Source organism: Notamacropus eugenii, chromosome 5 (assembly GCF_028372415.1).
Source record: "Notamacropus eugenii isolate mMacEug1 chromosome 5, mMacEug1.pri_v2, whole genome shotgun sequence".
NCBI lineage: Eukaryota > Metazoa > Chordata > Mammalia > Diprotodontia > Macropodidae > Notamacropus > Notamacropus eugenii.
Window position 1 is genome coordinate 86,122,582 of NC_092876.1, and position 14,276 is coordinate 86,136,857.

The 14,276-nt window shown below is 37.8% G+C and overlaps 1 protein-coding gene across 2 annotated transcripts in view; it reads left to right on the forward strand.

Annotated features, from left to right (window-relative positions):
- Positions 1–14,276, forward strand: part of CSMD2 (CUB and Sushi multiple domains 2) — a 1,007,626-nt gene that overhangs the window by 610,749 nt on the left and 382,601 nt on the right. Inside the window, exon 10 of one of the 2 annotated variants that reach the window (XM_072610105.1) lies at positions 9,610–9,731. The exons of the other annotated variant lie outside the window; for it this stretch is intronic. Within the exon in view, the coding sequence (XP_072466206.1) occupies positions 9,610–9,731 (122 nt within the window). The remainder of the gene's footprint in view (positions 1–9,609; positions 9,732–14,276) is intronic. 2 annotated transcript variants of the gene reach the window in all.

Consider the following 14,276-nt stretch of genomic DNA (forward strand, 5'->3'; position numbering starts at 1 on the left):
TAATTGCTCATTCTATCTTTTCCAAAATAGTTTTACTTTTAAGAATCACACTATGCTCAGGTCTACCCCAATCTTTCCAACTACCCAATTACTAATCACACTCCTAGACATACATTTTACATTTCCTCATATAAAAAGTAAACAGTTTGTCCTGACTGAGTCCCTTGTAATCAGTCTTTGATATGTACCTTTAATTTAAGATCTTGGATCTTGTGTGTCAAATTTACTATTAAGTTCAGATGTTTTTGCAACAAAATGCTGAAAGTCTGGGAATTCATTGAATGTTCATTTTTTTCATTCAGAATTATGCTTAACTTTGCTGGGTTGTTGCGTTTGTCCTTCATTTTTGAAGAGGACCATGACATTAAGGAGATGATGACATGATTGCTGTTGATTTTGATTTGAGTGATGCAAGGGTTGTGCAAGATCATCAGCCTCACCTTCTCCTTCAGAGTCATCTGGGTCCAGTGGCCAGATATTCATTAGGACAACTGGAGATTGTTCGGGATGCAGTGGGAGACCCTGACCCTTTTAGGCTAAGGCCTTTTCAGGTTCTCACTTTGAGTGAGGTAATGCCCATGAATTGAATAGGCCTCTTTAAGAAGTGAGTCAAGGGATGGCTTCTTTAATTAAAAAAAAATCTCACTGGGAGGGGAAGACCCTTAGGGTTGCAGATCAAAAGAGAGACAATTGCTATTGACATTTGCTCTGAGTCAAGAGGGCCCAAAATATAGTCATTCAGTGGAGCTTGGTCAGGGACCTATTGTGGTCCAATCTGTGAGTTTCAGAGTGAAATGGGTTTAAAGTTTAGTCTTTGAGAAAAGAGAAAGGAAGGAAGGAAGGAAGAAACAAAGGAAAGAAAGCTTTTCTGGGTATGATAATTTTGGCTACAACCTCATTTCTTTTGCTTTTCAATATATAGTGTTACAAGCCCTGCAGTCTTTAGGTGTCAACACTGTTAGGTCTTGTGTGATTATAATTATGGCTCTGCCATATTTGAATTTTAATTTCCTTGTTGCCTATAATGTTTTCTCCTTGAGTTAGGGATTTTGAAATTTGACTATGCTACCTGTACCTTTTCTCATAGGATGTCTTTCAGGTGCTGATTGGTAGATTTTTTTCTATTTTTATTTTTCCCTATTGTTCTAATGCTTCAGGACAATTTTCATTAATTATTTCTGGCATTATTGTATCAAGATTATTTTTTTTATTGTAGCTTGTAGGTAGTACAGTTATTCTTAAGTTTTCTCTTCTTGATCTGTTCTCCAGATCAGTTGTTATTTTTATGAGATGTTTCATATTTTATTCTATTTTTTCATTCTTTATATTTTGGTTTATTATTTCTTGGTCTCTTATAACTCTTCTGGCTTTCCCTTGTACAATTCTAATTTTCAAGGAGTTGTTTTCTTCCTTAAGATTCTGGATCTCTTTTTCCATTTGGTTGACTTTCTTTTCATAAATCTTATTCTTCTTGGATTGCTTTAAAAAAATTCCTCAATCTCTCTCATTTGATTTTTAAAGTCTTTTTGAAGTTCTTCTATGAATTTTTTTTTTGGGCATGTGACCATTTGACATTACTCTCTGGGATAGGAGAGGCTTTTTTGCTTAAGTATCCTCCTCTGAAGATGAACCCTGGTCTTCTCTATTCCCATAGTAACTTTCTGTAGTTGGGTTCTTTCTCCTTTGCCTGCTCATTTTTTTTTATTTGTAGCAACTTATTATTGTAATCATCTCTACTCCTAGAATATGGGAGGATGATGCCTGTGGCCTCAGATCCTCCTTCAGTTCTCACCTCTGGTCTGGAACTAAAACCAAGAACTCTGCCTCTTTTAAGTACCCACGTTCAGCAGCATCTCTACCCCACTGTTTCTTCACTCACCAGGCCTGTGCTGGTTCTTTCTCATGCAAGGCTATATCTCTGCAGCATAGTTATGTCTGGTGTCCCTTATCAGCATAGGTTCCCTCAATCTTCCCTTGCTCAGGCACCCTACTCTCTGGAACAATAAAAATTCCTGTGGCTGAGGACAAGGCTACCTCCCAACCCAGCTTGCCCCAGAGTTCACTGCTTGCTGTTTCTGCAGAACTCACCTGGAGGTGTTTACACTTCACAGGGACCAAACCTCAGTCCTGGATTTTTCTTTGGATCTTCTCCAGTTGTCCCAGGAGGGCCACTGTTCTGTCAAACTTGTTTATTTTTACCTCTTTATGTTCTCTCTAAGGCACTATTTCATCTTGTTTGCGGAGAAATCTGGAAAGCTTAGAATTTTCTGAACTACTCTGCCATCTTCCCAGAATCCTCTCTCTATAGGGAATCTTTTGACCTATTTTCCTGTTATTCGACCCCCAACACAATGCAAGTATGTCTTCTTAGTGAGAAGAGTTCCATTCTTGATTTCCAAAAAGGTTAACTTTAGTCTTGCCATCACATAGGATGTTACTTTGGGTAAATTGCTGAACTTTGATGCTACGTTGCAAAAAGGGAAGAACATTTTCTATGCATCAGACTTATTAAGGACTCTCTGTGTAGCTCTTTATTACTTTATGGTTTATCTATGGATTCTTTTTTAATAGCCATATTCTCCCTACTATTTAGTACATTTCTTTAATTCTTTCTGTGCAGAAAATTGTTATGATTTGACATGTTTTATTCCTTAATTTTTGCTTCTATACCTTTCTTCCCCCTCCGCATACTCCTTCCATCTTTGGATTTCTTGCTCCCTTCTGACTAGATTTTTCAATAGCCCTCCTGGGTCTATTAGCTTGAGGATTTCAGGTTTCATTATTTGGGTTGTTGTGCCCGTTGATTCCTGGGGGAAGGGGGAAAGCATTATGTTTAGACCATGACTTCCACTAGAACTGCCCCTACTGTCTTTTCTGTTAATTGTGAACTAATCCTCCTGACAGGAAGGTACAGACTTCTCCATTCTGGTGAAAATAGAGTCATAATTCTACAGTTTTATTTTATTTTGCTTCATTTTTATTATGCCTTTTTAATTTTGTAGATTTCTATTGATTTATATTTTAAAATGTAATTGAATTTTTATTTTGTTTTTGTAGATGTCTATTGATTTGTCTTCTCTTAGACTACCACCAAAGATAAAAAGCAGTCCATTAAAGGCATAGTTTCCTTATCTTTCAATTAAAGGGTTAGGCTCTAAGTTCATTTTCACTTCCAATTTTATGATCTTATTGAAGAAAGTTTTAGGTTATCTAGACCAACTGGTAACATATCTTTTAGGCAGAGAAGGTTCCATGTAAATAGAATGTGATGAGAATTGTATCCCTGGGGTATCCTTATATATTACATATCACGTCCAGATTGGCTTTCTCAGACTGTACAAAGACAGACCTGCTTAGCAAACTGGCAAACAAGGAGATAGTTTTCATCAGAATAATATAGGACTCCAGTGAGTCCTGTTTGCCATATTTCTCTGGTTTACAGAATGATTTGATGGGAAAACGCCCACATTTAGAATTAGAAGAAAGAAGTTTCAGTTTCATCTTGACATTTGTTATCTTTGCAAACATGAGCAAATTACTTTATTTCTATAGAGACCTCAGTTCCTATAACTTTAAAATGGGAATAAGAAGAATCTACCTACCTTTGAGGATTATTATGAGGAAAGTACTTTGTAAAACTAAGTTGCTCTATAAATATGAGATGTTATTACTTTCACCATTCCTTTTTGTTATGGGTGCATCCCAAACCTGAACTCTACTCACTGAACCTTGCCATTAACAGCATTTGAATGGAAGTACACATATTAGATGTCTTGCAATCAGGGAGCCAATTGAACTTAATCTAGTGCCTGTTATTAGATGGGAGAGGATCATTACTGAGAAAGGAAGATTTGGAAGTCATAATCATAGCACAAATTCATAGCATAATCTGCATGCCATGGCGCTGGCTATCCCACCCAACTAGGACTTGTTCTCCAGGGAGGCATTTTTGGACTCAAAGGATTCAGCTAATATGAAATATATTTAGGATATTGCCACAATAAATGTAGGAGCATAGAAAAGTACTTTAATGACCATTTAATTATTCATCAAGATCAAATATCACATTTAAAGTCAAGTTAATTTTTATTTTGCAAAAAAGGGAGCAGAACATATCTAATATTGTAGTGTGGGTAGAAGGAACCCTTGCATTGAGGTGTTAGGAGACCAGGATTACAAACTGGCATATGTCACTAATTAATTGAGCTCTATGGTTTTGGAAAACAAATCCTTTTCCCTTTCTGATTCCTTTCTACACAGTTGTACTAGGTATTCATCAGTCCCATCAAGTGTTATTCTATCATGTAATTGCAGTTCACACCAAGCCCTAGAGTGTTACCTTTCCTGACCTACTCAAGGCTTTCAATTCTGTAGCTATGTTCCTTTGACCCCCTTGACCTTGGTCACTGGATTATTTATGAAGGTCTCTTTTGACTCTAACATTCGATGAGTCTATGATCCTATCTTTGAGCCCTCACCCCCACTTGGTGTTTTGATGAATGAAACCACGGAATCTTTGATTTCTAATTCAAGAATTCCAAATGATAAAACCTACTTGGGTAACATACCTTAGTGCATTTTCCTTCCCCAGCAAGAGTTCAGGAAGGAAATAGCAAATTTGGCTTCAGTCTCTATAGTGAGACTCTCACTGTCTGTTAGAAGGTTTGAATTTGATCTCTTTTGGAATCAGTAACACTCAGACTCAACGAAGAAGATAGCCTCCCCCTACTAAATGATAAAATCAGCAAAGTTGAACTTTGGAATCACCAGGTTTTTGTTCTGTGAATTTCCCTATCTCCTTTTTTTCCTAGAGCTCAAATCCCTAATCCTCTTTCCCCTTGTCTTCTGCTCAAATCTCATCTTCAATACTTTTTATTCACTGAAGTATCCACGATTAGGATTGGAAACAGCTTTCATTGTGATCCCTCTTTGAAGAACTGGAAATCTAATGGTGACTGAACTCTAAGGAGACACAGAAAATAGGTGAAGATGACAAAACATGGGAATAATCAATGTTGGGGAAGCTGTGGAAAGATGGGCATACTTAGGCATTGGTTGTTCCTCATGCTTGAAATGTTCTCCCTCCTCACTGCTGCCTCTCAGTTTCCCTGATATCCTTCAAGTCTCGGCTCAAATCCTAACTTACATAGGAGAGCTTTTCCAGTCCTCCCAAACTGCTAGTGCTTTCTCTTTTGAGATTACTTTCCTTCCACTCTGGGCATATCTGGTATGTATCTAGTTATTGACATATTATTGCACCATTACAATGTGACCTCCTTGAGGACAGGAAGTGTTTGCCACTTAGTACAGGACCTAGCACATAGTAAATACTTAATAAATTGTTTTTGACTGATAGCAATTTGAAATTATACAAAAATATACAAAAAATTATACAAAGAAAGTGACTAAAAGATCTATACTCTTTGACTTAGAGATTCCATTGATAGGAATATACCTCTAGGATAGTTTTTTAAAAGTAAGTTCTATATATGTCAAAATATTCATCAGCAGAGTAAGTGGTAGCAAAGAACTAGAAATAAGGTAGATACCTGTTGATGGGTAAAGTGGCTAAATAAATTGTGGTGCATGAAAGTAATGGAATTTTACTGTGCTGTAAGAAATATAAGGCAGTGAGGTAGAGTAGTATGTAGAATGCCAGATGCTGAGGCAGAAAAACCTGAGTCTGAATCCTCCTTCTCAAACTTAATATCTCTCTTACCTTAGACAAGTCACTTAACTTCTTTTTACTTGGGTTTCTTTGTCTGTGAAATGAGGGATTTGAGCTTGGTGACTCCTCTTAAAATCTTTTCTAATAGCAATGAAAACAATAAATATGCCGAATGTAGAGAAACATGGAAAAACTCATAAACTGATGCAAAAAAATGAAATAAGCAGAAGCAGGAAAATAATATACACAATGACTACAATGATATAAATGGGAATACTGACAAATACCAAAAAATTGAAATGTGAAATTATTATGATCAATCTTGACCCTAAAAATAAACTCTGACAAGACAGTTTCCCTTGTCCTTTACAGTAATGGAAGTACACAGGTGTGGAACACTGTATCTAATATCAGAGTGTTCTGATAACTTAATTAGTTCAATGAAAGGGATCTCTTAATGGGAGGGCACTGGGCAAGAGATATAGAGGAAATGTAAAAAAAAAAAGATATCCATAAAAAATCCTTGGAAAAAATAAAGGGATGAAGCTTTCTTTATTGCAATTAAAATGTTGGTTAGGGGGATGGGGTCATTGGGGCCTTGCTGGAACCTGTAATATCTTTCCATATATGCATTGCCCCACTCTGCCCACCTGTAAGGCTGGCCCCATCCTAGATGGGACTGATGCTAGGATTTCCCAGGTCCATAAAGTACAATACATAAAGTGACAAGATGGCAGAAGTGTTACATTTGCCACTGCTTGATGTAGCCTTAAAGCCCATGTATGAGGCTTGATGATCACCTATACAGGATGAAGGTCTCAGTGTTTTTACCTCAAGAGACTACCTCCGTTCTAGAAGCAGTGTTGCATCAGCATATACAAGAACCAGAATAAGACGAGTTATATTTTAAAAGAACCTGTCTTCTCTTCCACTTTTGAGAGTCATTGTAGAGATGAGCCTTGGAGGCTTAAATACTAAGGAAACTTGGTCATGTCAACAGGTATTTATGAAATGCCTACAGTGTGGCAAGCACTATCCTAAATTCTGGATCTGTTGACTAGAACTGTACTCTTGACATTTAGTGGTACTTAACCTCCTGTCTAGTGCTTATTAGCCTGTATCTTCTCTGAGGTCAGCACCTCTGTTTTTGGATCAGGGTTTTATTGTGTCTGAGAGAGTATAACCATTTTATAAATCTTTACTTGTTTTATTTATATCATTGTGGAACCAGAGAAATCCTAACGGGACGCCTGAAATGCTTTGTTTCTTAGGGTTTGTTAGCAGTGCAGTGTGAAGACCTCAGTATGGAGACTATGTTCTGATCCTAGTAGTTACTACATGTTTGACCACAGGCAAGTCACCTAGCCTCTCTGAGCCTGATTGGTTTTATCTGTAAAATAAGGGGGTTATACTAGATTATTTCTAAGATTCCTTTTATCCTTAAGTCCTATGATATATGAAGATGGTCTATCATGAGACTTGACCATGGCTTAGTCTATGGTCTCATAGATGAAACTATATTAGAGGCCCCACCTGTATCTAGCAATAGAGGGAGTAGTGACAGGACACAGGACATCCACATAGAGATTCCAGGGTCTGCTGGCCTCGTAAATGCAATGAAAGATTCAGAGGTTAGGGAGAACTCCAAGGCCTTTAGAAAATGTTTGTGGCAGAGTTAAAAGTGCTTTTTTCAAAATTCTCTGGAATTACTCTTTCATTGATAAAAATAGCACTTAGAAGTTGCTAAATTGATTTCTGTGCCCTAGTAGATGGCTAGTTCAGGCATTCTGCTGCAAGAGAATCTCGGAGCAACATCTAGATGGAGGATATATCTGTGTGCATGTGTGTGTATGTGTGTGTTTGTATGTGTTGGGAAGGGTAAGTTGTAATTTAGCCCACTTCTCTAATGAGCAAGATTTTATATAAGAATTTTATGCTAACATAGCCCTGTTTCCACTAGTTATCAGATGCATGACAATACAATTAATTACATTGGTGTTGTTTGTTTAGAACTATAGTATTCACAGATGCTCCTAGGTTATATCCTTCTGAGATCCCAAACCCACTTTAGATTTAGTTTTCAAAAGACATTGAATCAACCTGAAAAAAATAGAATGTTTTATTGATACTTAAAAAAAAAAATCATGTTCTGTTTCCAATAACGTACCTCTTCCCTTACCATCATCATCTACTACCTCTCTGTTTAGTGATTAGAGACATACTTCTCCATCATTCTTCAAAAATTATGCTTGATCACTTCATTGATTGGAATTCAGGATTGTTTACTTTATATTATTGTGGACATCATGTAAGTTGCTCTCCTGGTTTGCTAACTTTGTTCTGGACCAGTTCAGAAAAGTCTCTGCAAATTTCTTTAAATTTCTTATGCCACATTAATATTCCATTACATTTATATGCCATTATTTGTTCATCTATTTCCCAATCAATAGTACTTTCTCTTTAGTTTTTCACTACCATTGAAAGATTTGCTATAAATATTTCTCTCTACATGAGACTTCTATATTGGAATCCCTTCATTGTTTTATGTTTTTTAAAGTTTAATTTCAAATTGTTTTTGGGAATGTTTGAACCAATTCACACCTCTAGCATCAGTGCATTAGTGTACCTGTCTTTCCATAGCCTGACAACATTTGATATTTTCAACTTTTGTCATCTTTATCAAATCTAAGGGGTATGAGATGAAATCTTAATTTTTAAAAAAATTGCATTTCTTATTAGTGATTTAGAAATTTATCCATTCATTTTTCCATCTGATTGTTGATTGCTTGAATTTCTTCTTTTGAAAACTGCTTTTTCATGTATTTGACCACTTATCTAACAGAGAATGGAACTCTGTTATATATTTTTATCAATATTGTATATGTCTTGAACATCACACCTTTATCAGAGATATTTCAACTCAAATAAATCAAGAGAAGGAAAATTATGCTAGTGTGAAGGAGAAGAAGAATGTGGCTTTAGTGATAAATAGCTATTTGAGTGTATTATACTTGTGTACTATAAAATTGAGTGTACTATAAAGTAGCAGTGTTTCTGGTTACACTGCATATCACATCTGATGATCACCTGTATAAAGAGGAGTAGGTCCCTGAGGCCTTTGACAGTGTTCATCACAAGGGAGCTTGTGATAAAGAAGGCAGGAAAGGGGAAAGAAGGGGAAAATTTTCTTGGTGGATTAACTGGGACTTAAGGACCTGAGATTTCTCTTGAAAATTACTCCAAGATTAAATATCCCTTTTCTGCTGGCAAATACATATATCATATCAGACATAGGGAAGGATGGGATAGGGCTGTGAATATTTGAGGTCCTTGCGAGAGCTTGGAGGCTTTGTGACTTGCATTCTGTGACTGGAGCAGGGGGGACTATGGAACTCTTTACCTTTCTTTCCTCTGTACCTTTCTTTGCTCCAGATGGAAGGGAATAGTTATACTCTTCTTTCTAATTCATTTGGGGGCTCCAAATTGTATTCACTCAAATTGTGTTTTCTCCTTTCGCATCTAGAGCTATTTTGGTGGGGTTTGGGTTAGGGCCAGTTATATTGCATGATGAATAATCCTGAATAGCCTTGAAGACAAAATGAAGGTCCTCAGAGAGGAAGACTGGGGGTGAAGCGAAAAGGGTGTGGGGATAAGGACAATGAATTATTTCATCATTATGTTTTAATTGCAGTTTTTTTTTAGTAGCGGGTAGAACAACTGCCAACTCATTTTCTTTGTCCTGATCTCCCATGGATCATAGACTGCTGTGCCAATCAATCAGATAAGGTTACTGAAAAATGTGAGGAAAGAGGCAGGAAAGATTGCAATGGGGAAACTTTCTCACAGAAAGATTGTAGCTGTGTCATGGGTGTGTTCTGGGTAAGGGGGATGGGGCTATGGCCTTCACTAACTGATAACTCTCTTTTGTTTCCTCTCTATAGCTCGAATGTGTGACGCTCACCTTCGTGGCCCTTCAGGCATCATCACATCCCCTAACTTCCCCATTCAGTATGACAACAATGCCCACTGTGTGTGGGTTATTACAGCTATCAACCCTGCCAAGGTAAGGCCCTTTTAGTCCTCAAATCAGGTGGCCTTACAGATAATAGAGAGGCTTCTGTGAGCAGGATGGTCATGGTATAGATTGAATCATGAGGATTTATGAGGGCTGGACAACAGAGCCAGGCAGTGTAAACTTCTCTGAAGGACTTTAAGAAGCCCAGTATAGCTTAGGTCTAGGTATGTTCAGAAACAAGAGGATGAATGATGTGGAGCCCATGAGGAATATGTGATTTCTAGAGTGAGAGTCGTGTTCCTGAATCCTCCCCAAAAGAACACCTGTCATTCATATGGGATGATACTGAACAGTTCTTCTTGGTAGCCATTGAGAAAGTGGGATTCAGCTTTAGCTGGGTCAAATCTAAGCTAAGGGAAATACTTTCTAGAGGTTATTAAACTAGAAAAAGGATTTTTTTCTTTCCTAGGAATTTTTAAATAAAGCAATATGTGCTAGCTATGTAGCCTGGAAGCAAAGAGATGACTAACGTCACTTCTTGAGGGAATCCTGTGAGAAGCCAGTTCAGTAGGGTTAGGTATGTGTTTACTTATTTTTTGCCAGGCAAATGGGCTGTGATTTTCTGCCCACATTTACCCTAAGGAGGGGGACCAGAATAAGCCTTGCAGTAAACAAAATGGACCATTTCTCCCAGGTCAAAGGATTTTAATCTAATGAAGCAGAAAGTAATTGTTTAATACTCATTACCTTGGCCATGAACTAACATAAAACTTAGCCATGTGCCTTACCGTTTATTAATGGTTCTTGGTGAGAGTACAGCCCCAGAGTAAAATGGTCAGTGGATAGATTTAATTTTCTTTTGACTGACACCAGGACTGAGGCCCCAGGGAATTAATTATGGACAGGTAGGGAAAAAGAGATTTCCTTAGATTGCATATAGCTTGCTTGTCACAGTTATAGGATATGGTGAGGTATTTAGTAGCTTAGACTTTTGACAACCTGTGTTTGTAATTCATTCCCTTTCCATTTACTTCCTGTATGGTTTTGAGAGATAAGAGAAGGGAGTTTAAGATTAGTCCAAATATTATGGAAGCAGAGCTTAGAGACGGTGCCTATGCCTAGAAAGAGAAGACTAGGGATGACCTACATTATCTCTTTTCTCATGCATTTTGAGCCCTCTGTCGTGATAGTGGAGTGAGCTGGAATTCAAGGCAAGTGAACTAATGTTACTGACGGTTTTCTGAGTATTTATCTTTGTGTTGTGAAGGAGCCAGGAAGTCCTTGCCACCAGGGAATTTAGTGTCACTGTCAAAACAAAATAGACATGAAGGAAACACAAAATATTGGAAACCTGAAAGAACTCATTGAGGGGCATAAACTCTAAGCACTATAGTAATGTAGTGGAGGGAAAACAGCTAGGTGACTTGGTGGATAGAGTGCTAAACCTGGAGTTTGGAAGACCTGAGTTCAAATCTGGCCTCAGATACTTACTAGATGTGTTACCCTGGGCAAGTCACTTAACTTCTGTATGTCGTAAATCAATTGGAGAAGGAAATGGCAAACTAATCCCATATCTTTACCAAGAAAACCCCATGAAAAGTATGATCTGCGGGATCATGAAGAATCAGACACGATTAAATAACCAAACATCAACAACAATGACATAATAGTAGAAAAAGCACTCAAATTAGAGTGAGTAGTCTTGGGTTTTGTGGCCTGGTTTTACTACTTACTAGCTTACTAGACCACTTGGGCAAGTGGTCTAGCCTCTGAGTTTCTGTTTCCCCATCTGTAAAGGATGAATAATAACACTTGTACTACTAGCCTCTAAGAGTGTTTAAGATACTCAAATGAGATGGAATGTGTATATATGTATATTATGTGTATGTACATGTATATATACATACATATGTATATGATGCACATTTTTATACATACATGTATTTTATAACTAATGTTTTGTCTAATATAATTTAGAATTATTTTTATTTCTCTTATTCAACAGGCAGCATGGAGTTAGGGAACCCTAGATTCATGTTTTCACTTAATCTGGGTCTGTGACCCTGGGCAAGTCACTAATCTCTCAGTGCTCTGAGAACCTCTCTGAAACTCTTAAATTATAGAATATTTGCTGATCTGTATTACGAAAGGGAGTTTCCACACAGTAAAACTTCATCAGGTTAATTCTTTACACTGATAAAATCATAAGTTGGTATCCCTTCTCTCAAAACAAAAAGAGAAAAAGAAATTCTTATTAGCTGAAGCAACAGGAGATTGGTTCATGGAGATGGATTAAATTTTATTTAGGAATTTGCTGGTATTTTCAGTGATTGAAAGCTGTTCCTTATGCCAGTATATATTCTTTTAGCATCACTGTGCTCTTGGTGATGCCATATGGCTGTCAACCATGAAACATCTACTCTTAGAAGAATGAAAATCACAGATTCCCAAAGAGCAGTGGAGAGACATATGGTAGTTATAACCAGGCTATTTCACAAAATAACAGTGTCAAGGATATATTTGACTAGAAAAGAAAATGGCCCATCATCCATAGAGATCAAAGTACCATGGAGGGACAGACTGAGAGTTTTATTGGTACTCACAAAATATTAAAAGACTCAGAGATAGGCTTCCAGGGTCCTGTGTTGAAATCTCTAGAGGATTCACAGAAGTATTTGGATAAGAATTGCACTGGATGATAGAATTTGCATATACAGTGCATTCCACTGCTCTTAATTCTAATTTCCCTATCTTCATTTCTTATTTTTCCTCTATATAGCTTATTTGTACATAATTGTTTGCATGTTGTCTTTCCCCTTAGATCGTGTGCTCCTTGAGGGCTGGGACTTTTGTTTCTTTTTGTATCTCCAGCTCTTAACAGAGTGCCTGGTGCATACTAGTACTTATTGAATCTTTATTGACTGACTGACTGGTAGAGGGAGTGCCTGATGTGGTAAGAGCACAGACCCATAAGAATAAATGCCCAAATTGTAGTCATTGCTGTTGCTGCTGGTACAGCAGATGTTGGCTTCATAGAAGTACCATGCTTTCAGCTGAACCTTGAAAGATGGTTAGTATTTGATAGATGTTGATTGGGAGGAGAATACAGTCTGGGAGCAAGCAGAAGGGGAAGAGGAGCAATGGAGAGAAGAAAGATAGGGCTCAGCATTCTCAAGGAGGAGACTCAGAGAGAATAAGTGTAAGAATCAACATGTCAAATGTGTCCAGAATCAAAATGGAGAGCTGTGAGCCTCATAGGATTGTTGAATTAAGAGAGAAGAGAAAGGCCTTGGACTGAAATATTCCATCTCAGAGTGAACTTGATAAGTCACTTAACTTCCATGTGATTTGGTTTCTTTGTCTTTAAATAAGGGTTAAAATAACGATGGGCTGGCTTCTGAGGCCCTGGCAGCCCTATATGTCACAGTGATCCCAAGACCATCGAGGCTGACCATCTCATCTCACAGATGAGAAAATAGGTGCCTCCAGAAGCCAAACAATTTACTCATGATCATACATATTAGTGATGGAGCCAGGTCTTCAATCCACATCTTCTGACCCCTAATCCATTACTTTTTCCACAACAATAGGCTGCTTCCCAAAATGGAAAATAGAAGGGAAGATGGTAAGATCCTCTGTGGATATTAGTGAGTTCATAGTACTAAACTTGGTCAAACTACCTCATTTTTAAAGAGAAACCTGAGGTCCAGAGAAGTTCCTGAACTTATGTTACACAACTGCTTAAGTTTACACAACTAGTAAGTGGTAGAGCTACTTAATTCATTGTCTTGGTGAGAAGGATTCAAAGTAGTAAGAAACTTACCTGCTGTACTTCCATGCCCCTTGGTTTGCCTATGTCACCACAGTGGCATTTTGTAGCTTTAGCTCTCTTACAACCTTTTGAAAATTCTTTTGTTTAGGAGGGTTGAAGATAATCATTCCTCGGTCCAGATGGACTCTTCACTTGGGCTGAATAGAGCACAAAGATTTTGTTGATTATTGTAAACTTTGGTTTCGAGTTGTCACTGGACAGTTGTAGGGACTTGGTTTGTCCTGGCCTCAAGTCCACAGCTTCTTTTTAAAGCACTTACTGTGCTCCCATGCACTGTGCTATTTCCTGGGGATGCAAAGAAGCAAGGCAGGCCTTACCATCAGGGAACTTATACAAGGTATCCCAAAAGTCTTGAAGGCTGCTGGTGGTGCAGAGGCAGCTAGTAGCACAATGGACAGAGTGCTAGACCTAGGGTCAAGAAGACCTGAGTTTAAATCTAGCATTATACACCCATTAGCAGTGTAATCCCGAGGAAGTCATTTAACCTTTGTTTGCCTCAGTTTCCTCAACTGTAAAATGGGGATAATAATGGCACCTGCCTCCCAGGATTGTTGTAAGGATAAACTGAATAATATTTGTAAAAGCACTTAGCACACTGCCTGATGCATAGTAGGTGCTATATAAGTTCTTATTCCTTTTCCTCCCTTAGTGCAGTTTTAAGCTATTAAAGCTTAACTAAGACTTTTAGGGCACCATATATTTTAATGGGAGAAGACAGTGCATAAAGGAGAACTGGAAAGGGGATAGGAAGGAGGAAGGGT